This window comes from Mercenaria mercenaria, chromosome 5, assembly GCF_021730395.1.
Source record: "Mercenaria mercenaria strain notata chromosome 5, MADL_Memer_1, whole genome shotgun sequence".
Taxonomy (NCBI): domain Eukaryota; kingdom Metazoa; phylum Mollusca; class Bivalvia; order Venerida; family Veneridae; genus Mercenaria; species Mercenaria mercenaria.
In genome coordinates this window covers 74,277,002-74,303,024 of record NC_069365.1, presented here as the reverse complement: position 1 = coordinate 74,303,024, position 26,023 = coordinate 74,277,002, and the positions used below count along the sequence as shown (strand labels likewise).

General features: G+C 35.5%; 1 protein-coding gene across 1 annotated transcript; it reads right to left on the bottom strand.

Annotated features, from left to right (window-relative positions):
* Positions 1 to 1,540: 1,540 nt before the first annotated feature.
* LOC123542188 (lysosomal Pro-X carboxypeptidase-like) lies at positions 1,541 to 25,361 on the bottom strand. The gene is made up of 5 exons (XM_053544687.1): positions 25,353 to 25,361; positions 23,201 to 23,302; positions 9,630 to 9,791; positions 6,568 to 6,755; positions 1,541 to 6,234 (listed from the first exon to the last, which is right to left on the bottom strand). Exons 1-5 carry the CDS (start codon positions 25,359 to 25,361, stop codon positions 6,027 to 6,029), a joined length of 669 nt encoding a protein of 222 aa, XP_053400662.1. The 3' UTR covers positions 1,541 to 6,026.
* Positions 25,362 to 26,023: the final 662 nt, after the last annotated feature.

Sequence of the window (26,023 nt, the reverse complement as noted above, 5' to 3'; positions counted from 1 at the left end):
AATGTCACACGCAGTCTACATGCTACTGTCTAAAAGGTCAAGGTACACCTTGGTGTTAAAAGTCATGATTTTGTCTAGCATGCGACAGGCTTGGTGCAATCTTTCTTAACCCTTACCCTGCTAAATTTCTATAATGGACTTGTCCATCTTTCAATTTGGACAGTACCATTAACTGTTAAAAGGGGTGCATACAAAAGAGATATATACTGACTGAATGGCGAACAGTGCAGATCATGATCTGCACTGGTCGCAAAGGCAAAACAAAACGTGCCTAGCATGACAGAGGTTAAGACAGTAAGTTCTGCTTCATAGAATATGACAAGCAAGACATATATCAAAGGTCAATGTCATTCTGGGGTCAAGACAGGTCAGTGACTGACAGGGAGCACTCTTTCTTCATCTTGCAAAAATGTTTGTCTCAAAGTGACGGCATGTCAAAAGCAAGCTCAAAGTTCAAATTTTCAGTTGTTTATCATCTTTAGATACCGAGGGCTGAGCGCGAAACTATTGTATCTTGTTCTTTTTTTATATACAGTTACAACAGTTTCGCGCTCAGCCCACGATACATCGTGCAGTCATATTTTGAGGCTGACGTGCTTACTTTAAAGGGTGCAAGACCTTATCCAAAGTCAGTCACATATTGGCATTAAAGGTAACATATGGTCTTTCTTGGAATATGATACCCATTAAAACATTGTTTTGTCAATTTTCAGAAATGCTCGAATCAGTGAAGCAGAAAATAGCAGACTGAACATTGTTGCTCTTAGGACATCAACATCTTCATTTGTTTTGTTTATCTTTGCAGTTTGCTCAATACATTTGTATATGCAAAATCATGCCAATCATTCTGACAAGAGAAGTATCAAGTGGACTATTTAAGCACAGCAACATGTGGTGTGTATGTTTTACGAGACGTAAATTTTATCAAAATCTCACTGTGTCTTTAAATAGTATTTCAGATATATGGTCTTCAAGAAGGCATGTGAAAATCAAACAAGAGCTGTCTAATAACAGCACGCTCTACCATATGAATCCTTCCCACCTAATATTAGCTTACATGTGTGAAGTTTGGCCACATTTGGCCTAGAGATTTTTGAGAAACCCTCTAAGTGCAAAACTTTTAGTTTAAGAAGGGACATAGTTTTGACACAATAAATGATAGTGTTATGCAACTTATCCAATGAGGTCATCTCAATTATGATGCTGGAGACATGTGTGAAGTTTGAAAGTATTTGTCCTAGTACTTTCTTGAGAAATGCAAAACTTTAACCTGAAATTCTAGTTTTCCCAAAATAAAAGCTATGAGTTATGTAACTTGTCCTGTGATGTTTGCAAAACTTACGAGATGCGGACATGGATGCAGACAAAAAGGTAAAATCAAAAGCTCTGCTATATGAACAATTTTAAATTGTTAAGCTAAAAAGATTTTTTGTAGTCACACATGTTATGACTATGCATATGAATATCAATTCATATAGAACTTCAATACTATTGGCTAATGCAAATACTGACACATTTTACATTCTGGAAAAAAATAACCCAAGTTTGTATATTTTTATTCTGTTTAAAATATTATCTATCTGTAAAATTCATAATATCAGTGATAGGACTAATAATCACAGTTTATTTTTGGCACAAATATAACATATATACATGTTTCCCCAAGCACCTACTTCTGTTGACTGTAATTATCATTATCATGTATACAGAAACTGTCCCTGAGTAATTACTGAAACATTTCATTTCATACTAAAATCTTTTTTTTTTAATTATGACAAAATATAGATAATGCCAGTGGTAACCTCATAAATATAGATATTTAACAATAGAAAGGCAAATATACATGTTAAAACTTACATGTATAATTATAATTAAGCTTTAGCCTGCTGGCGGCAAATGATTCTGCCTTTTGACCAGTGCAGACCAAGATCAGCCTGCAAGTCCATGCAGGCTGATCATGGTCTGCACTGTTCTCTATTCAGTCAGTAAATTTTCAGTGGACTCCCCTTTGAATAATAAATGTTATTGCTCAAATTGAACGATAGACCAGTCTATTTTAGAAATTTAGCAGGCTAAAGGTTAAGACGCATAATGGTTTTCTACATGTGTGCATGTATTAGCAATAGTGAGAAGTATACTATTATGCGAAAATCAGATATTTCATGTTACTTACATTGTTAATGTTAACACATTTTAAATTCAATGAAAAAAGGACCAGCAATCTCCAAAGCAGTTGTCTCCCCTGCATAAATAAGGGAGGTAAACACAGTTGGGAGTCTGAGGAACCAGCTGTTAAAATAAAACTGAAAATGTGTGATACATAAGAAGGGAATTATTATAAATCAAACTATATTCAACCAGTACAAATAAAACAAGACTTTATTAATAAGTACTTCTTGTAAAAAGTCCTTAGTTTTGAACAGTTCTGTAACAATTTTGGCCACAAAAACAAAATATTTAATAAAACAAGCATGGAAACATCATGCTTGTATAATCTCTCAGACTAGAATTCTTAGCAATATCATGTAGTATTCCGATCATAACTACAAGGAAATTCTCCTCTTTGTAATACTTTTGCAAAACAAAAAAATTTGTAGCTGAATTCTAAATTCAATGTAGAACAAAAAAAATGGTATTACCCTAGATCACAATACACTCAGTCATTAGATGTGCTAAAGAGGCAAACATCAATATATAGCGACTGGAGTTATAAATATATGAAACTCTTTCCACATAATGATCTGTGATACCAATAAACTGGCTACTTATAAAAGTGTTAAAAACCGATCTTGTTTTTCACACTACAGTTTGACTGAGTTAACTTTTCATGTAAATTATCCCAAAGGCTGTTAATGTTTTGTACCTTATCCTTTGTCTTGTTTGATTTTATTTTTTGTTTTGGGTTTAATGCCATTTTTCAACAGTATTTCAGTCATGTAACGGCGGGCAGTTAACCTAACCAGTGTTCCTGGATTCTGTACCAGTACAAACCTGTTCTCCGCAAGTAACTGCCAACTTCCCCACATGAATTATCAGAGGTGGAGAACGAATTATTTCAGACACAATGTCTTTTATCAAATCATCACGGAGAACATACGCCCCGCCCGGGGATCAAATTCGCGACCCCGTGATCCGTAGACCAATGCTCTCCCTACTGAGCTAAGCGGGCGGACTTGTTTGATTTTTTTTTTTGATATTTACTTTATATCTATATACATGACTTGTACTGATATCCAGTTAAGGTGATGTCACGTTTTGAATTTCCGGTGAATAACAAAAAAACCAAAGAATATTCAGTTCTTTCTAAAAACAGTTCTGTTATGATTCAACAAAATAGTTTCCTTTGTCTACCAGAAAGGAACAATTCTTATTTCTTAATATAGAGGTTCGGTACCTTTATAACAGACAATAAACTAAAACAATAGAAATTCATACGTGTCTTCGGTGAGCTCAGCAAAGCAATTTCAAGCACAAATATTAATGTGGAATGTAAAGTAAGTTACACACTACAATATCCGACCAAGATACTTACAAAAACAATGCACTTGCAGAATAGAGAGATAACAAGAGCTGTCTCCATAGGATGACACATGCCCCCGATGGCACTTTGAATGAATAGTTATGGCCGATGTTAGAGTTTAGGACCTTTGACCTACGGAGCTGGGTCTTGCACGCGACACGTCGTCTTACTGTGTCACACATTCATGCGTAGTTATTTTAAAATCCATGCATGAATGACAAATATATGGACCGGACACGCCCATCAATGCACTATCATGAAAAATGACCTTTAACGTCTAAGTGTGACCTTGACCTTTGAGCTACGGACCTGGGTCTTGCGCACGACACGTCGTCTTACTGTGGTACACATTCATGCCAAGTTATTTGAAAATCCATCCATGGATGACAAAGATATGGACCGGACACGCCCATCAATGCACTATCCTTTAACGTCTAAGTGTGACCTTGACCTTTGAGCTACGGACCTGGGTCTTGCGCGCGACACGTCGTCTTACTGTGGTACACATTCATGCCAAGTTATTTGAAAATCCATCCATGGATGACAAAGATATGGACCGGACACGCCCATCAATGCACTATCCTTTAAAGTCTAAGTGTGACCATGACCTTTGAGCTACGGACCTGGGTCTTGCGCGCGACATGTTGTCTTACTGTGGTACACATTCATGCCAAGTTATTTGAAAATCCATCCATCGATGACAAAGATATGGACCGGACACGCCCATCAATGCACTATCCTTTAATGTCTAAGTGTGACCTTGACCTTAGAGCTACGGACCTGGGTCTTGCGCGCGACACGTCGTCTTACTGTGGTACACATTCATGCCAAGTTATTTGAAAATCCATCCATCGATGACAAAGATATGGACCGGACACGAAAATTGCGGACAGACTGACAGACCGACAGACTGACGGACCGACAGACGGTTCAAAAACTATATGCCTCCCTTCGGGGGCATAAAAATAATTTTGACAGCTCGTGAAAACTATATAATGACAAATTTTGACAGGTATATGATGACTCATGACCTAATTAAATTTTTTCTGTTATTTCTAACTTCTAGTTTGACTTTCTTAGAAATGGGTACCGGTATTCTATATTGTTGTTTACAACTCGTGAATAAAAACAATATAAGAATATATTGTTACCTCACTGTTGTTTTGTCTATCCAAGTCACGTACGAATTCCTATTGTTTCAGTCATTTGTCACTAATTAGAGCAACTCACAGTGTTGCAATCATACAAAACACATTCCTTATTTTCACATAGATATTGAGGATTTATCTAATGAGCACATATGTATTGGAAACACAATTTTAATACCGATTGTGTATTGCAATAATGCTAAACTATCTCAGCCGTGACGTGTCCTTAATCAATATGACAGTTTTAATAAAATATGTCTGGAATGTAGTGAGTAAAGCATTTTTGAATGTGTATATATAGAAGAGAATGCTATTTAGTTGTTGTACATGTATATAAATAATATATGATACATGTATTTTCATCCCAAATAATGCCCATATTCTGATCCAAACTTTTTCTACATTCAGGGCATCAAGTTCATCCTCTATCAGTACAGAAGGTCAGGGTGAGAGGAAGCATGCACAATCTTTCAGATACAAGCAGGCCGGGATAACTCAGCTTGTCCCTTCACCAGCAGATAGCCTGGTTCCATAACATGCTCGATGTATCGCACAAATATATATGAAACACTCTTTCCTAAAAAGATGCAGTACTGGTCTCTTAGTTCAGTGGGAAACACTCCAGAGCATCTCAGAAATGTCCATATTTTTCATCAGATATTCATGTAAATGCATAACTTCCCATAAGAATACAGATTATCAAAAACACATTTAAATTGTAGTTTTTATAAACTTTCATGTCATTTCTACATAGATGAAGGGATAATTTTTTCGAAAGAGAAGATATTCTAAAATATAGCCAGTGATGATTTTGGTGGATGAAATGTTTTGAGCAACTTGCTGCTGATGTCCATTATCTATGTTTCAAGTCTAGTAGATTCTACTAAAATTGGCAACAGTGATGATCACATATATAATAAAAAGTTCCATAAAAGTTTCACCATTATCAAGGCAAAAGAAGTAAAGTTACAAAATCGGAAATTTACATTTTGATGTCTAAACCTATAATAAAGTATAAAATTATGACTTACGATATCAATGAATATAGTCAAGCACCTTTAAATAGTATACAAGTTTAGAGTATAATTTTCAAAGCAATTAAATGTAAGAAAATTGGCACCAGTAAATTAAAAATATGTAAGTGAATATAGGATATAAGACCTTGCCATCAATTTATCATTACTCACAACATGAATTATGTGAAAACTTCATGAATATCTTACAAATACAAAAACAAATGTAAATGGAACTACTTTCTTAATTTAAAAAAAAAACTGACACAAATCTGAAAGCATTCTCCTTTAAAGAGACCAATAAAATAGAAAAATATCAATATCTGGCTGGTAAATTTTCATTGATTAAGTTTTCATTTTTTGCACTTGGCCTAGCCACATCTTTAAAAGATTTTTTTCTGTCTGTCTAGCATTTACAACAGTAGGTGGGTCCAGAGGGTTGGATGCCCGTAAATCAAGATGGTGGGCCCCATCCTCAATCAACAATGGTACAATTGTGGACGATGTACTTGTTGTTACCCCTCCTGCTGACCAAGGATCAAGATCACCATTACTGAAATACCAAAATTTATTTAATTTGTTACATTATTATAATTTATTGTATCACATATGTATCTGAAATAAAAAAAAAACCTCTACTGTTGTCTTTTGACCAGTCAAAGTATCATAAATATGGCTATTCACAAGTTTCAACAAATATTTGGTCTCAAATTTTCTAAGAATTTAAAGTTACAAAAACTTTCCACTACTTTATAAGTTAAGTTCTTTAATTTAAAAGTTCTTTTAAATGCAGAACATGTCCCTTAGTTTCCAAAATAATATAAATGGTTGTTAATCATCAACTTACTATTTACACTGATACTGTTACTGGAGGAGCAGATCTTACCTAAATATTATATTACTTGCAGTTTCTAAATGTTTGCCCCAGTATTCAGAAACAATCCAATTCTCCCTAGGAGTTGTCTTCCATTTTTTCTGACATTGTTCGGTGAACTGTGTAAAGTTCCAAGGACTTGGTTCAAACATATCTTGTTGTCCATCAGCACAGATAGGCATCACCATTTCTGTACAACTCTACAACAGAGATTGAAATTCGAAAAAACCTTACACTTTCCTGGATAACGACTAATTAAAAACATATGAGCCGCACCATGAGAAAACCAACATAGTGGTTTCTCTAATTGCAATAGGCTTTGAAAGGGAACAGTATGGATCCTGACCAGACTGCGCGGATGCGCAGGCTCGTCTGGATCCATGTTGGTCGCAAACGCATTATGTTGGTTTTCTCATGGCGCGGCTCAAATACAGTTGAAACTCAATACCTAGAACTCGCTTATCTCAAAATTCGGGCTATCTTGAAGACATTTTTGATTCTGTCCCAAAAACATGTAATACTATATAAAATATCATTTTAAGTCAAATTTCGGCTATCTCGAAGAAAAACGCTTGGTCCCTTTGAACTTAAGATACCAAGTTTCAAAAGTATATATTTTCCTAGATTTAATGTAGTGGCCCTGCAATTATGATCGGCACTTTTCACGTAATTTATAATTCTAATGTACAGCTGTATGCTGTTTTAGCATTCTTTAGCAGTTTGTTTTGTTTATACAAGTTCATGATTTGTGCACCTGGCTCTGAATGCTGGAATTACATAAAGGGAATATGTGATTAAAGGGAAATTGCTGATTGACATTACTGGTCCACTAGTCTACCTTACATGAAACAAGAGGGTCATGATGACCCTGAACTGCTCACCTGAGTAATATGAGCCACATGTTTAAAATGGCAAACTGATGCAAAAATATTAGAAAGTAGGTCAGTAGGTCACATTCATGGTCACTGAAAGTCAGTTTTAAGATGTACATGTCATCTAAATTTCAAGGCTGTATCTTAACAAACAAGAAAGTAGGTCAGTAGGTCAAGGTCACATTCAAGTGACCCCTAACCGCTTGGAATCATCAGGTAATTATAATTAAACAGTCTAGGAAATATGATCAGATAATTTTTGAAGTATTCATTTCTGTATAACTCGTATAACAAATTACCCCTTAGGGTGGAGCCTCTTTTCACCCCAGGGTCATAATTTGAACAATCTTGTTAGAGATCCAGTAGGCAATGCTAAATACCAAATACCAAAGGCCTAGGCCTTGAACTTTCAGACAAGAAGATTTTTTTCCCTATATAAGTCTATGTTAAATATTGAAACCCCAGGCCAGGGCCTCTTTTCACCCCAGGGGCATAATTTGAACAATTTTGGTAGAGGACCATAAGGCAATGCAACATAACAAATATCAAAAGCCTAGGCCTTGCATTTTCAGGCAAGAAGATTTTCAAAGTTTTTTCCTACATAAGTTTTTGTAAAACTTGAGACCCCCCAGGGCAGGGCCTCTTTTCATCCCAGGGTTATAATTTTAACAATTTTGGTAGAGGACCACAAGGCAATGCTACATACCAAATATCAAAGGCCTAGGTCTTGTGGTTTTAGATAAAAAGATTTTTAAAGTTTTTTCCTGTATAAGTCTATGTAAAAACTTTTGACCCCTGGGACGGGCCTCTTTTCACCCCAGGGGCACAATCTTCATAGAGGACCATTAGATGATGTCACATGCTAAATATCAAGGCTCTATACCTTGCAGTTTTGGACAAGAAGATTTTTAAAGTTTTTCCTTTTGGTTGCCATGGCAACCAGAGTTCTGCATGGAATTCAATTCTTTGAATAATTTTGAAAGGGCGCATACAAGGATCATTCCTATGAAGTTTCGTGTAATTCTGCTCAGTGGTTTTAAAGAAGAAGATTTTTTTAGAAAATGTTTGACGGACGGCGGACTTTGAGCCTTTAGCCCAGGTGAGCTAAAAAGTCCACTTGAGAAAGCCATGCATGCCACTGCAGGTAGAAACTTTATGGAGGTAAATCATTATCACATAAGATAATATGGAATTGGGTATTGAAATTAGTACACTGTTTGTAGTGACCTGTTCACTCTTTCAGGGGTAATTCTGAAGTCCTGCCTAAATTTTCTAAAAAGTATTTTGTAAAGAGGCCATTTGTACATTCATTTAGTGACAGACATATGATATTGCAAAACAGCCCTATGAAGTACAAAACCAATGTTTTGAAATGGACAGCATGAGATACATCTGAAATGATAAACAAATCAGCTGGCTTGGTTGCTCCATGTATGTTTTTTCCTAATCAACTTTTACATTAATAACATAAAAGACAAAGTTGTCACAGGAGACAGTGCTCTAGACTATTTCACTGCTGGATAATGAAATAGGGCACATCTTGGGAAGCTGGAGCTATCACTCTCATATGGGTGATGACACTGACCAATGCTTTTAGTCTAAGTCAAATGAATTTACTCATTACAAAGATAGAGTGAAAGTGTATCAATAAATATAAAAGGGACATAATTCATGGAATCTTTTTGCAAGAGTAATGCACCATGTCATGTGGCTAATAGTGTGAACAACTATTTTAAGTTTGAATTAAGTCAATGTAGTAATAACTGAGACAGAGTAAGTGTATCAAAACTTTAACCTGTAATTCTAAGTAAAACGGGGACATAATTCATATAATATTAATGCCAGAGTTATGGAACTTGTGTCATATGATGTGGGTTATAATATGGAACAACTATTTTAAGTAGAGAAAGAGTGAACGTGCACTAAAACTTTAAATTGAAATTTTAAGTAAGAAGGGAAAAATTCATGAAATATTGGTGCAAGAGTTATAGCCCTTGTGTCATACAATGTGGGTGATGATGAGGAATAAATATTTAAACTTTGAAGTAAATCCATAAAGATATAACAGAGATAAAGTGGAAAGTGCATCAAAACTTTTACTAAGGTGCGGACACAGAACAGACACTGGCACAGACACTGGGGCAAGTAGGAAAGCTCTCTATTTGCTTTGTATAGTTGTGCATAAAACAAATGAAGGTTTACTTGATAATCCCAGCCCAGATCACCCAGGTCACTGGTTGCTTGTTGTGTGGTATTTAGACATTTTGCTTGGCCTGTGTAGTTGAAATATATCCTCACAGCTTCTGCCAAATCCGACAACAACTGTTTACCCTCCACAGGTATTGACAGTTTACCACAAACTTCCTGAATAAAATATAACAGCAATTAAATTTCAAGCTTATACCAATTAAAATGTTTCACTTTAACTGCAATTAAAAATTCATATTCAACCCCACTCAAGGTCGTTCTGTAGGTTTGATAAAACAGAAGTGTTTCACTTTAACTGCAAAAGTCTGCAATTAATAATCAATAGTTATCCCCATTTATAGTTGTTCTGTATGTTTGATTAACCGGAAGTGTTTCACTTTAACTGCAATTAATAACTAGAAGATGCTTTTGTAAAAAAACGCATGTCTCCCCCAATGCAAAGTCGTACAGGCAAGAAGTCAATAGGGGTCAGGAGCAAAAGTCAAAGAGACACTGATGGTTGGCTGCAATAGGGATCATCTACTTGGCATTTCCAGTCATCCCGCTAAGTTTTAACACTCTTGGCCTAGTGGTTCTCAAGTCACTGTTCAGGCTCCTATGACCTTTGATCAAGTGACCCCAAAATAAATAGGGGTCATCTACACTGCATGTCCAATCATCCTATTAAGTTTCAACATTCTAGGTCAAGTGGTTCTCAAGTTATTTTCCGGAAATGATTTTACATGACTAGGCCCCTATGACCTTGGCCTTTAATAGACTGACCCAAAAATCAATAGGGGTCATATACTCTGCATGTTCAATCATCCTATGAAGTTTCAACATTCTGGGTCAAGTGGTTCTTAAGTTATTGATCGGAAATTGTTTTCCATGTTCAGGCTCCTGTAACCTTGACCTTTAACAGAGTGACCCCAAAATCGATAGGGGTCACCTACTCTGCATGTTCAATCATCCTATGAAGTCTCAACATTCTGGATCAAGAGGTTCTCAAGTTATTGATCGGAAATGGTTATCAATGTTCAGGCCACTGTGACCTTGACCTTTAACAGAGTGACCCCAAAAACAATAGGGGTCATTTACTCTGCATGACCAATCATCCAATGAAGTTTCAACATTCTGGGTCGAGTGGTTCTCAAGTTACTGACCGGAAACGGTTTTCCATGTTCAGGCCCCTGTGACCTTGACCTTTAATAGAGTGACCCCAAAATTAATTGGGATCATTTACTCTGCATGTCCATCATCCTATGAAGTTTTAACATTCTGGGTTAAGAGGTTCTCAAGTTATTGATCGGAAACGGTTTTCCATGCTCAGGCTCCTGTGACCTTGACCTTTAACAGAGTGACCACAAAATCGATAGGGGTCATCTACTCTGCATGACCAATCATCCTATTAAGTTTCAACATTCTGGGTCAAGTGGTACTCAAGTTACTGACCGAAATGGTTTTCAATGTTCAGGCCCCCTGGACTGATTTTTTAACAGAGTGACCCCAAAAACAATGGGGGGTCTCTACCCCTGCATAACAATCATTATTAAGTTTAACATTCTGCTCAAGTGGTTCTAAGTTATGACCGGAAAATTTTTTTCAATGTTCGGGCCCCCGGCCCTTGCCCTTTTTAACGGAGTGCCCCCAAAATAAATGGGGTCACCACTCTGCATGTACAATCCCCATGAAGTTTCAACATTCTGGGTCAAGGGGTACTCAAGTTATGCCCGGGGAAAGGGGTTTTCAATGTTCAGGCCCCTGTGCCCTTTGACCTTTAACGGAGTGATCCAAAAACAATGGGCACTACTCTCCCATGCCAATCTCACGAATTTTCAACATTTGGGTCAAGGGTTCTCTATTATTATCAGAAATGGTTTTTTTTAATTTAGGCCCTGTACCTTGCCCTTTTGCTGGAGTGACCCCAAAAAACAATGGGGGTCGTCTACTCCAGCCCCCCCTTACAACCCTTTGAAGTTTAAAGGGTTTTTGATCAAATTTCTCCAGTTATTGAGGGGAAAAATAAATGTGACATACGAGGGAGGGGGGACAGACGGGGAAAAAAAAATATGTCCCCCCAGAGGGGGGGGGGGGGGGGGGGGGGGGGGGGGGGGGGGGGGGGGGGAAGACATAATCAATAGTTATCATAATTTACAGCAGTTCTGTACGTTTGATTAACCGGATGAGTTTCACTTTAACGCAAATAATAATCAATATTACCCCCTTTTATATTTTTCTTACATTTGTTTAACCCGGAATGTTTTCCCTTTTAACTGAAAATTAATAACCAATGTTATCCCCATTTACAGTAATTCTGTTTTTTGATTCCCGGGAAGTTTTTTTAAAAATTGAAATTTTAAAATCAAAGTTATCCCCATTTACAGAAATTCTGTATGTTTGTTTAAACCCGGGAATTTTCATTTTAACTGAATTAATAACAATAGTTATCCCCATTACAGTAGTTCTGTACTTTTTTATTAAAGGAAAGTGTTTCACTTTAACTGAAATTTTAATTAATTATTTAACCCCATTTATAGTTGTTTTTAGTTTGTTTAAGGGGAAGTGTTTCATTTTAACTGCAATTTAATAATCAATATTTATCCCATTTAAAAAGGTTTTTTAAGTTTGTTTAACCGGAAGTGTTTCACTTTAACTGCAATTAATATAAATAGAATCCCCATTTACGAGTTCTGTACATTTTATTAAATGAATTTTTTCTCTTTAATGAAATTTAAATAATCAATAGTTTTTCCCCATTTAAGTAGTTCTGTACGTTTGATTAATCGGAAGTTTTTTACTTTAACTGCTTTAAATAATAAATAGAATCCCCATTTACAGTATTGTACATTTTTTTTAAATGGAATTTTTCTCTTTAACTGAAATTTAAATAACAAAGTTATCCCCATTTAAACAGCAGTTTGACTTTTGGTAACCGAAGTTTTTTCACTTTAACGCAATTAAAAATCAAAGTTACCCCCCTTTACAAAAGTTTCTGTATTTGATTAACCAAAAAAGTGTTTCACTTTAACTGAATTAATAATAAATAGTTACCCCCCCCATTACAGCAGTTTGTTTTGAGAAACGGGAAGTTTTTTCACTTTAACTGAAATTAATAATCAAAGTTACAAAATTTACAGCAGTTCGTACAGTTGATTAACCGGAAGTTTTCCAAAACTGCAATTTAAATAATCAAAATTATAATAATTTACAGCAGTTCTGTATTTTGATTAACTGGAAGTGTTTCACTTTAACGCAATTAATAATCAATATTACCCCCCATTTACAGTAGTTTTGTAGTTTGATTAACCGGAATGTTCACTTTTAACTGAAATTTAAAAAATCAATAGTTATCCCCTTTACAGTATTTCTGTACGTTGTTTAAACCCGGGAAAAGTTTTTTCACATTAACGCAATTAAAACAATAGTTTCCCCTTTGGGGGGTAGTTATATATGTTTGATTAACCAGAAGTGAAGATGTAGGAAAATCTAGAATACGCCTGGGTCTTTATGGGGGTAGAAAAAATGTTGCCGGGGAATTTATTAAAACCCTGGTAAAACGAAAAAAACCAGTCAGCACTCCCGGTACTTACTACATTTTTATTTCCCATACTTGAAAATAGTTTAAATCTAAACTTTTTACCTTGACTGGTGCTTATAGTACAGATCTGAGTTCAAATTAGTAGAAGTACTACAACTAAAATGGAAAAGTAATCAAAAATTTAATTTAATTTACTTTTTTCTCCACTCATTCTTCCCTGACGGCCACCTGGTAGACTCGAGAAGTTAGGGGGTTGGATTTTGACCATTGCAAGGTCAGTCCCCGCTTGGGTCGCAACCTTTAAAAAATCCCCAACAACAGCATGATGGCTAGGGGTTTTACACGTTTAAAAATTTTTTAAACTAATAAATTCTTTCCCTTTCCCGCTGTAAAATAAAAGACATCTTTCTTTGCATAAATTAAAAGATTTGAAAAGCAAAATTCAATTATTAAATTTTTTTTTTTCCCCTGATGAATTTAACCCAATTGTGGGAGTGAAATAAAAGCCATTACAAAATTTTGCTTTACGCTAGTGTAATAAATTTTGAGGTGATTTATTGAAATTAAGGGAATATTGGTTAATTGATTGGTCAAAAGGAAGAAATTTGTTTTTTTTTGCAGGAAAACTAACATGTGATAAAAGATATAACTTTATGTGTCTTTTAAACATTATACTCATTAATTCATTGTTTAAAACTGAAAAAAATGCCGGGCAACCTTTTTAATTGTTTCAGAAGGGGGGAAATCATGAAAATCCTATTTCTATCCCAATTTTAACTAGAGCTTTTTTAACATAAAAAGAGAATTCAAATCATCATGACACATATGTGTCAAGCACAAAACTGTGAATAAATTTTGCAATTTAATTAAAAGGAATGTTCTCGTAAAAATACAATAAAAGCAAAACAGTTCTACTGAAAACAATTGTCCTCCCCCTCTGTTTAAAAGGGGGGAAGTTGTAGTTACTTGAAGGGGAAGTCAGTACGACAGAGCATAAGGAACACTGGTAAGTTAACTGTTTATGAAAATAAATAAAATACTGCGGGAAAAAAGCATAAAGAACGGGGCTGGTATCATTTTAAAGCACTTTCAAGCTTTCAGATTTCAAGGAATGGTTTCTAAGGTAAAAAAAAGATCCATTTTTTTTGGGGGTTAAAGTTTACTTTGAAAAATGAAAAATTTTCTGATCAAATACTTGGGGAAAATTTTGTCCCTTGGTTTTCAGTAAACACAGTACCTTGTCCGAGACGAGTCCTGTTTTTTTTTGGGGGTTAACGGGTAAAAGGTCAAGGTCACCCCATAAAAATTTTAACATCTCAATTGTCTCTCCCGGGCTTTAGGGGGGCTTAGTATATAGGGCTATTAGGGGGGTTAAAAAGAGTTCCTATAGAAAGTTAAGACATTGTTAAAACTCGCATTCAGTTTCAAAATTAGATGAACCTTCTTCTTTTAATATAGCAGGCCCTTTTTTTGGAAAAAAAGGGGTTTAACCGCCCCTATGGATGGTTAAAACCATATCCAAACAAAAAAACAAAGAAATATAAAGTTATCACTTTGCGACAGTATCAATTACTCCCATGATTTGGTTTTTTGTCAAAACACCTTTTGTCCCCCAGAAAAAAACTTGGCAAAACTTTGTTGAATGCTTCCCCGGGGGGTCACACCTGTAAACGGGCCAGATCGGAGTGATGCTGAAAGTGCTCTGTATAAAAATAAATGTTACTAACTTTATGATTGTAATGCATTTCTATTGATTTGAGGACATAGCTTCAACTCTTTATCCCATATCAGAAAAAAACCCAAAATTCAGCTTTGGGGAGTGAAAAACATTTCAAGTTAAGTGACAAAAAACTGAATACATTGAAAAACTAGAAACTTTTCAATCAAACTATTGATTAGTTACATCAACAACAAGACACCACCTTGCATTGCGATGTCATCTGTTTTTTTTTGTCTCTATTAATAAAAAATATTGTCCTACCCGTTTTTTCTTAGCCCAAAAGGGGGCCGAATTAGAGTTATGGACTTGGTGCAGGTCGCTTTTAATGGCAAAAAACTGCCCCAAGTTTTAATGAAAATAGCCTTGCCCTTAAGGAAAAATTTTGCCTAAACAAAAAGCTTCCCAAAAGGGAAAATCTAATTTTCTAAGCCAAAAGGCCCAAAAATTCTTGAAAAAAAGGGGAGGGGTTTACTTTCTTGCTGAACAGAGTCAGTTTTTGGGGGTAAACAAGTTTCCAAAGTTTTAAAAAGCAATAGATAGATAGTTTAGGAAAAAAAAATGACCTAAAACAAAATTTAAAACCAAAAAATTAAATTCTAAGCCCAAAAAAGGGGCCAAATTTGCAAAATGCGGGATAAAGTTATTTTCTTGCGTACAGAGTCGCTTATGAGGGAACAAGTTTCAAAGAAAATAGCTTTGTATTTAAGTGAAATTGACCTAAAATAAAATTAACCAAGAAATCTGTATTTTCTAAGTCCAAAAGAGCCATAATTTTTGTAAAAAGCAGGGGGAGTTATTTTCTTGCTGTACAGAGTCGCTTTTGAGTTGAACAAGTGTTGAAATTTTCAAAAAGCAAAGCTTTGAAGTTTAGGAAAAGCTGACTAAACATAAAAAAAAAAGGAAAGCCGATACAAAACGCCAATCAAGTGATACATAACTATCATTTTTTAAAAAAAAAAATTAGATGACAAAAAATGTTTGCCCAACAATTATACCTTTTTCCCCACGGGCTCTAATTATAAAAAAGGTGCCCGAAGCCCTTGTTTTAAATAAATCTAGAAACTATAATGGAAAGCCCAAAAGGCCAATGTAAGCCAAAAAAATGTTCCACACCATACACGGCACAAACTTTTACCAAATAAAAGAAGGCCCACCTAAAAGTCGAAGTTACAGCACTGGCAAAAACTGCCCCCTTATTGCACTTTGACCTTTGAATAGGGACCTTTGCCCTGTGGCAGTCCCCTTGTTTCATTTTTTTCCCCCAAAATGAAAAAAAGATGCTCCATGAATCCCAAATTTACGTCTGCATACCTGACAATGCATATGCCCCTTTTTAAGGTTGACCCTTGCCCTTTTGAAATATCCCTTTAAAAAGACTCGGTTCCTTAAAAAAGAAAAACTTGTTGTTTTTACTAAAATTTTAAAGAAGTATTTCTCAAATGTAAGCATGTTTGGGAATATATATAATATTTTTTTTCCATATCACAATTAATCATGTATTTTAATGTCACTTCGTTTCTTAAAAACATTTTTTTTTGAAAAAAAAGCTTTTTTTAAACTTTTTTTGGGTTGCAAGTACAACAATATATCTAGGACCCCAAGTAATAAAAAAATGATAAACTTATTTAAACATATTTTGTCACTTTGAAAGCCCTACTTTTACTTCCAATTTGCAATAGTTTCTGCGTAGCCATATTAGGCTCAATTTCATGACCTATAATGACCTGTGCAATGTGACTAAGTTGGCAAATCAATGCTTGAAAAGTACCATAGATATTTAAGCTATAAAAAAGATTTATGAAAACAGTTTGCTAACTTAAAAAGTTTTCGATTTTTTTTCACCTTTTCGGGCAAAGCTGGTAAAATGACAAACATTTACCCTGAATTACACTGTTACAGTATACAATTATTGTTGCAGAAAAATGTGTGATTTTAAAAAGTACTGTAAAAACATTTAATTTGGGGGATGAAATTTTGGGGTTTTGGCAAAACGGCAATTTTTGGGGATATAACGTGGATTTCATTTTGATCATAAAGAATGGTAATTTTACTTGTTTCCGGGGAAAAATTTTTTGTCCCCAACCCAGAAATCAACGAAAATTACTCCCGAAAAATGTTGATGATTTTCAAAATTGTTTTAAGTCTACCATAAAAAAGGGTTCTGGTAACAGTCTTTTCTATTGTGTGTAATAAACTCTAGCCATTTTTGTGCATTGCCAAGATTTTTTTCTTGCCTGATTTTCAGTTTTAAAATGAACCACTTCATAAAAAACCCTAAAAAAAAGCATTTTTGGGAGTCTAAAAGTACAGCCAAAACCAATTAAGTAATCCTGTGTTTGGTTGATTTGGGGAAGAAGGGTTTTGTTTACTCAAGTGTTTCAATCAATGTCAATTTTTTCAAGGGGAAACCCACTTCCCAAATTTTAATACACCCGTCCCAGAGAAAACCAACATAGTGGCTTTGGCCCCCAGAGGGATCCAGACCACCCTGGATCCGCGCAGTCGGGTCAGGATCCATGCGTTCGCTAACAGTTTCCCCAAATTCCCAAATAGGCTTTAAAGGGGAACGATGGTCCTTACCAGATCCCGGGGATGCACAGGCTGGCTGGATCCATGTGTCGCAAACCCTTATGTTGGTTTTCTCAGGAAAGGGCCCCTTTAAACTAGGAAATGTAATTATGATAAAAACAAAAATTTCTCCAAACAGACCAGCCCTCTTAAAAGCCCGTATTTGTTCTAAACATTTCCAAAATTAAATTTTTAAAAAAAAAATCACAGGAACCTGAAATTCTATCCATAAGCCATCACAATTCCAGGTTCCTGTGGAAAACAAAAGCCTGTGAGGTATAAAAACCTAACAGAAAATTTCACCTCAGAGGAAAGTTTAAAAAACACTTTATTCCCCATTAACAGTAAAAGGAAAATACAATATTTGCAGGATGTTTTTGTTCAATCAGAGCCAATTTTTTTTCAAAAAAGTGCAATTTTAGTTTTACATTTAAAATTCTATTTACGAAAGGAAACTTGAAAGACACAAAAAAATGTAGAATTTTTACTTACAAAATTAAAGAACTGATCGGGAAAAAATTTCAGATAGAAATTCTGTTAAAAAAAAAGGCCTCAACCCAAAGTCAAATAAAAAAAGATGGCCAGAGGGCCCTTAGATGTTCACCTGAGTTTCTAAGGAAAAGGCAAAGTGTAAATTTTTAAAAGGGGCCCAGAATGGTTTGTTTTACTATTGCTCTAAGGCCACAAAAGGAAAGCCTCCCCACTAAAAATTTTTTCAGGAGGGCCTTACATAAAAGCTAGAGATCCTTTTGAGGGGGTCCATCAAGCTTTCACAAGAAAGTTGTATAAAAAATTTATTTTTTAAACTATGGGGGAGCAAAAAAGTGCCAATGCCCCATTAAATAAAAAGGGGGGCATAATGCCCCCTGGATCGCTCCCTGAGTAATATAAGCTACTTTTTCAAATGTCAAACTGATGCAAAATATTAAAAAAGTGGTCAGTGGTACTTTCATGGCCCTGAATGTCATTTTTTAAGATGGTGTGCAAAACGGGACATGTATCCAAAATTTAAAGGCCCAAATCTAAACAAAGCTGTCCAATGGTGACAAAGCCCCCGCACGCCTTGACCTTTGCCCTGGTGATCTCAAAGTCAACAGGGGTTTGTGTACTCATAAGTACATCAGTGACTGAGAAGTTTGAAAGTCCTGGGGGCAGTGGTTCGTGAAAAAGTCCCTTAATGCAAAAAATTTAAACATTGGCCCCCTGTGACCTTTGACCTTTGACCTGGTGACCCCAAAGTCAGTAGGGATTTTGTATCAATAAGTCAAACAGCATTGAATTCGAAGGTCCGGGGTGCATGGTTCGCGAAAAGGCCTTCATGCAAAATTTAAACATGCCCCCTGGACCTTCCTTTGACCTGGTGACCCCAAATAAATGGGGGCGTGTATCAATAAGTACTAACAGATGTGAAGTTTGAAGGTCCTGGGGCAGTGGTTCGTGAAAAAGTCCCTTTCATGCAAAAAGTTAACTTTTGGACGAATTGGCCCGTGACCTTGACCTTTGACCCTAAATCAATAGAGGTTGTGTACTCAATAAGACTATCCATGTGAAGTTTAAAGGGCCTGGTGCAGGGGTTTTCGCGAGTAAAGTGAAATTCGCAAAAAGTTAAATTGGCTCCTGTGACCTTACCTTTCCGGGTGCCTAAAAAGTCAATGGGGGTCGTGTACTCAATAAGTCTAACAGCCGTGAAGTTGAGGTCGGGGGTGCAGTGGCCGCAAGAAAAGTGCCTTATGAAAAAAGTTAACGGTGACCAAGATAAAACTAACGGATGGACATTTTAAAATAATATCCCCCGAATAAAAAAGTGGGCCCAGGGGTCAAGATCAAGGACGGGTAATTTTAATTAAACACTAGGAAATATGACTGATAATTTTTAAAGATTTTTTTCGTAAAAAACTTAAAATTTAACTTAACAAGTGACCCCCGGGGGGGGGCCTCATTTCACCCCGGGGGCATAATTCGAACAATTTTGTTAGAGATCACGGGCAATGATACTAAAAAATATCAAAGGCCTAGATTTTAAAAGTTCAAACAAGAAATTTTTTTTTTTTCCCAAAAGTAAGCTATGTAAAACTTGGGACCCCCAGGGGGGGGCCTCTTTTCAACTAGGGGCTAATTTGAATAATCTCGTAGAGGACCACCGGGGCAAGCAATCCAAATATCAAAAGCCTGGCCTTTCCATTTTCAGACAAAAAATTTTTTTAAAAATTTTCCTTAAAAGTCTATATAAACCATGTCCCCCCGGGGCCGGGGCGGGGCCATATTTGACCCTAGGGAGATATTTTGAAAAATATTGGTGGGGACCACTGATGATGCTACATACAAAATATCAAACCCCGGGCCCTGTTGATTTAAACAAGAAATTTTCAAATTTTTCCCTAAAAGTCTTATTAACCATGGACCCCAGGGCGGGGCATATTAAAACCCTTTGGGGGAAATTTTGAACAAACTTGTCAGGGACATTTTTATGCACATACCAAATATCAAAGCACCAGCCCTGGGGGTTTTTTGACAAAATTTTTTTTAAATTTTTCCCTTGTAAGCATAAAAACCTGTGACCCCCCAGGGGGGGCCATATTTGCCCAGGGAATAATTTTTGAACAGTCTTAGAGGACCACGATGATGTTACATCAAATATCAAAGCCCTAGTACTGTGGTTTTGTACAAAAGATTTTAAAAATTTTTCCCTTATAATCTATAAGCCCCTGTGCCCCCCCGGAGGGGCCATTTTGACCCTGGGGAAATAATTTGAAAAATTTAGTAGAGGACCACTAGATATGTCCATAAAAATATAAACCCTTTGGCCCCTGGGGTTTTTGGGGGACAAGAAGTTTTTTCTAATTTTTTTTCCCTCTATAAGTCATAAAACCTGTGACCCCCGGGGGGGGGCCATTTTTGACCATAGGAAAAAATTTAACCTTTTGGGGTAGGGGACCCTAGATATGACTACTAAATATAAAGCCCAGGCCCTGTGGTTTTGGAAAAGAAGCTTTTCAAAGTTGTTCCCTTAAAAACCCATTAAACTATTGACCCCAAGGGCGGGGCCATTTTTGACTTTTTGGGGGAATATTTGAAAAAACTTGGTAAAGGCCCATTAAAGAGCCACAACCAATATCAAACCCCGCTACAGTGGTTTTTGACAAGAAGATTTTTTAAATTTTTCCCTTTTTGGGTTTGCCATGGAAACCCAGAGTTCTGTAGGGAAAATTCTTTTTCTTTGACAAATTTTTTTAATGAGGTCAGAAAAGAAATTTCCTGTGAAGTTTCATAAAAATTGGACAGGTGGGTTTTGACTAGATGTTTCAAAACGGACGGACAATCATGACCCCAAAAGCTACCCCTTTTACACTTCGTGCTCAGGGGACTAATAATGGAAAAAGGGTCTTATAATAATGGGACAGATCAACTTGTTGCTCCCCACCAGGTTTGTGAGAAGTGCTTAAAAGTATTTCTATTTTTAGCTTTTAAAGCTGCCTCTAAAATTGTCTGGGTGCCCCCATTAGAATAAATTTGAAAGCGTACCTTTTAAAATAATGCAAAAAACAAAGTTTCATGTAGAACAATCAAAAAAAGGTTTATAAGAAAGATTTTTAAAGGGATTTCTTTTTTGCTTTATGCCCTAAAAGGGACAAAAACCCCCTATTTGAACAAAAAAGAGAGAGGACCTTAAATATGCTACAGACTAAATTTGAAGAAGATCTATCAAGCTTTTATGAAAAAAGGGACTATTAAAAGAATTTTTTATTTCTAGTAAAGTGGCCCCCAAAAAAGGGGGAAATTTCCCCATTTTTAAACCCGCCGGTTTGGGGCTTTATATGATATCATATCAAGTTTTATGAAGTTGTTTAAAAAGATTTCTAAATTTTTTGCTCTAATGGTCACTAAAAAGGGGGAAAAAAAAACATTTGAATAAATTTATTGAGGACCGACCATGCAAGATTTCCCGACCAAGTTTTATTTAATTCTGACCCAAAAGTTTTAGAGGGGAGTCATTGAAGAAAAGTAAGGTGGGACAACAATGGACAAAGATGATCAAAAGCAATCCAAAGCACCCCTGTGTCAGTGGCTAAAATACCCGAAGACAATTTTAAATAAAGTGGCAACCAAATTTCAAACAGACTGGCACAGAAATGATGGCAATGTCCTGGATATTGCAAAAGCTCTGGTCACTAACATAAAGGTGAGCTAGCTAAAAAAAGAACCCTTTCTTGAAATATAAAAATATGCATGCTTTTTTTTCAAAAGAAAAAAAAAACAGGTTTTAAAAACAATTAAAAAATAATACAGAGACATAACAAAATTCCCGACCCAATTTCAAAATTGGATATTTTATCCCCACCAGGGTGACAACTGCCCCCCTATGAGCCCCCAAATGCCCCCACTGAGCTGTTTTTTGCCCCAGGGATATCTTTTTTAAAATTGAATAAGACAGCAAAGTCAGCAAAGCCTTTCTGAGGTTTAAAATTTTGTGCTTTAGACTGCAAATAAAGAAAATATAAAAAATATTTTACAAATCACATGAAATTTTTTCATTTTTTAATAGCCTCATGTTACCAATTATCGGCAGGTACCAATTATCGACAAAATATTACATTTTTCTTTATTAACACTATAGGACGAAATTATTTGAGACACGTGTCTTTCCCTCAAATCATCACCAAGGACTAACCTTGCCCCGGGGCTTGAACTCACAAATTCCCCGTGATCCGTAGATCTGTGTTCCGTTTGAGCTAACGGGCAGGCTTTTTTCGCATTTGAAATTCTTTTATAAAAAAACCTTAAAGAAGTATATTTTCTTTCTGCAGTTCTTTTTTGTGTCGAATCCCCAACAAATAAACAAAACACAGGGAATCATTACAAAACTGTTGTTTACAAAAGCTTTGCCAGAAATACAAAATAAGTGAAACACAAGTCACCAAAAATAACCCAAAAAGAGGGCAAGGTCAAACTGGGTCAGGGGATGTTTGAAAAGAGGAATGGACGGGTTCATCTGTATTGGGGATAATTCATTTGTAACAGTATTGATGCTGGACGAAAAGGTCCCCCTTTGGTTAATCAGGATGGCCCCTATAAAGCAAACCCAAGTCCAAAAAGAAGTCAAGTCAAATGAGGTCAGGGGGTCTGAAGATGGGAAGGTCACAGGGGTTTACACATTAGTATTAAGTCTCCAGTAAGGGTATTGATTTAGATAAATGATCCCATTGGGAAACCCCTTTTAGGCAAGAAGGGTGGCGGACAGGAAAAACATTTAAAGCCTCCCGCACAGTAGATGGGGGGGTGCAAAAAAGGGGGGATGCAACGGAAAGCTATAGACAAAAAATTTTAGTTTTTTTTTTTTGATGAAAACTCGAATCGAAAAATATGTATCCTAGTGATTTCACCTTTGGTCCAAAGCTGTTTCCCTTTCAAGATGATTACCCCCTTGAAGTTATACTTCAACGAACATAAGCCATGAAAATTCAAACAACACATACAAAATTTACCCCCGTGACCCCAACTTTTTTAGGGACAAAACCCCCCTTAAAAAAAAATTTCCCCGTCATTTACCATCAGGGGCCTTTGATGATAAGGACAGCAGTCAAAAGTAACCGTAAACTAGAGCTGTGCTAAAAAATTTTCTTTTAAAATAATGGAATCCAAATAGACTAAGATGGACACCATGAAGAACAAAAACCCCCCTTTTTTTTAGTTAAGTTATAATAAAAAAGTTTCAAAGACATGAATCAGGATAAATGCATCCTAAGCCCTTTTGTAACATACTTTGTATGCATCAGGTCCATATGGAATAGATTCACCATAAAATCTATGTTCTGCAAACACTAACAAAGCTTTGAATTCTCCAGCTATCTCCCACATAAATCCCTGAAAAATAAAGAAATTAGTTAATTTCATATTTATATATACAAATCCGATGATTGTTTTTTCTTTGTTATTGATGCCAGACCGGAAAACTTTCTTTGCTTTTTTCTTTAATAAGGCAGGGGCCTTGGCATGCGCGTAAGGAAGAGGAAATGTTTAATATACAAATCAAATTTTTGTAACCTTGCAATAATAAAATTATTTCTTTTAAGAAATTAATTTTAAAAGACATCAAAAAAACTTAATTTTTGGGCAAAGCGAAAAAATATGTCATGTCTAATTTTTTCAAAAAAACAAAAGATTTCCCGATGGGGGAATGTCACCATTTGGCCCCAAAATATGAAGAACAGCGAGCATTGTCATACATCCATACAAAATTTAAAATTTATAGAACTAAAGTTTTGCTTTCGCTTTTAAAACAAAAACATACAAAATACCCTATTATTACAAAACAAGCAATATCGCCTTCATTTTGTTTAAAAAAGAAAATTGGCCCCCCATCCTTGTTCCAGTATTGATCTGCTATAGGGTTTGTTGTTTTTAATATCATCATTGCAAAACCAAAATGATCCACCCGATAAAGAAAAAAATAAATTTAAAAGCAAGGATGCCCCCCCTTATGACATTGGAAAAACAAAAAATGAGTCCTATAATAGCACTTTTACCAAGAAAACCCAAAAACATAAAGTTTAAATTTAAAAAAATTTTTTAAACCCTGGTTCCATTAAAATTTTTTTGTTTTTGCACTTTTTTCTGACATGCTTTTTTGTACACAAATTTCTGTTTTGTGATGGTTTTCACTAGTTGCAAACTAGTTCGGGGATGATCGCAGAAAACTTTTTCGCGGGGAAATTCACCAAAATTGTTGCAGAAAAGTTACTGCAACTTGTTGCAGCAAAACAATTTCATGTGAAAAATCAACACCAAAAGAAATCCGGGAACAATTATACAATTTTTATCACTAGAGTGTGTCCTAGGAACAGGTGCCCCCACAACATGGTTTTTAAAGACTCAGGTTAAAAAAATTTTTTTAAAATGTTTCCACAAATTTTTTAAGCCTTTGTGTATTTTTTACTTGTTGGCATAACTTTGGGCCCAGGATTAAATCCCAAAGGAACAATTTTATACTATAAAACAATCCTCTAAAGTTTTTTTTAAATTTTATCAAGTACATTTTAACAACCCCTGTTTCACAAAATCTTTTTAGTAAGTCTGGACAAGAAGTCTGGTCTTGTATATGAAATAAAGACTGCAGAAAAATATTTTCGGAGCTACGCGTGACAAAACATTAAAAATGACATTTTTCCCGGTCAGGGGCCAAAAAATCCTCAATCTGAATGAATCTGGACCGAAACCCCCGATGCACAACTGACAGCTGACCAAAAATTCCTGTAAACTTTGGTGCCCCTAGTCAAAAACTTTTGGGCTAATGCGAACAACATTAAAAAGACCAATTTTTTAAAAATAAGTCAGGGCCAAATCCTACATGATTTTGAATCCGGGCGCGAAACCCCAGGTGCACAACTGCAATGTACCCAAAATTCCCGAAACTTTGTTTATCTGGTCAAAGCTTTTGGAGCTCCGTGAAACCCAAAATTAAAATGACCAATTTTTAACTAAGGCCCGGGACCATAATCCTAAAAAGCTGAAAAAATCCAGAACGAAACCCCCGGGGAGGGAATAAGTCAGGATTTGGGATAAAGCAGCAAAGTTTTCGGAAAATATAATATTTCCATAAGGGAAAAAGTAAAAAAAATGGATCCTTTTTTTGGGGAAATTAAAAAAAAACAAATGTGTCCAGTTTAGTTGACTGTCACTAAAAACTAGCTAGAGATATAAAGCTATCAAAACATTTTCTGCAAAATAATGTTTCAATATCATTATTTCATTCACATTAGTTTACAGTAATGAATATTCAAAGACAGTTCAAAACTTTTTGATAATAACCACAAAACTACCAGTCAGAAAATTAATTATTTTCTTGTTTTCCATTGAAACAATGTTGTAAATACTTTCTCAGCTCGAATAAAATTATCTGCGAAATTTAAGGTACTTCCGCCATCTTGAATTTAGAGTGACCTTCATTTGAGGTGTGAAAATATTGTGAACAAAAGCTTCAAAATGCAGCGTTCCGAGTACAAAAACGTCATTTGCAAGTCTGAAGTAAAAAGTAGCTGTATAAAAAGTAATAAAAAATTTGGGAAAAAAACAAAAAAAATTTTAAAATTATTTTTCCAAATTTTTGGGGTTTGATTTTAATCCTTTCAAAATACTTTTTTTTTAAAATTATGAATGCAAAAGTTAGTTAAAGTAAACAATTAGTGCATAGGAGAATGTCTTACCGAAAGAACTAAACTTAGTACAAAAATTTTTTTCAAAATCTGACCCCCTCTGATTAAAAACAAAAATAAATCTGACATATTTCTATTTTTTAGAACATAAAAGTAGTGCAAGTGCGGACAATGATTTTTTTAGTATGGGTATCAAAAGCTAAAAAAGTAAAGAAGTCTCAGATTCAGGAACAAGATTTTGCAGCGATCCAAAAATTTTTTTTAAAGGGTTGTGAAGAAAAAGAAAAAATTTTTAAATTTTTTAATCTTTTTTTGGACTTTTTGTATAACGCGCTGCTTTTTCCCCGGAAAATTTGGGAAAAGGAAATTTTTTGGCACTGCCTGGGTAACTACCGAAATTTCTTAACTAACTTTTCACACATTGACGTATATT

Bases quoted from the DNA above. Each gene is read 5' to 3' on its own strand.
- LOC123542188 (XM_053544687.1), bottom strand. The intron at 6,756-9,629 runs GTAAACCTTCAT...TCTCTGTTGTAG, and splicing joins ATCTGGGCTGGGATTATCAA to AGTTGTACAGAAATGGTGAT. The intron at 6,235-6,567 runs GTAAGATCTGCT...TTGGTATTTCAG, and splicing joins GCAAGTAATATAATATTTAG to TAATGGTGATCTTGATCCTT.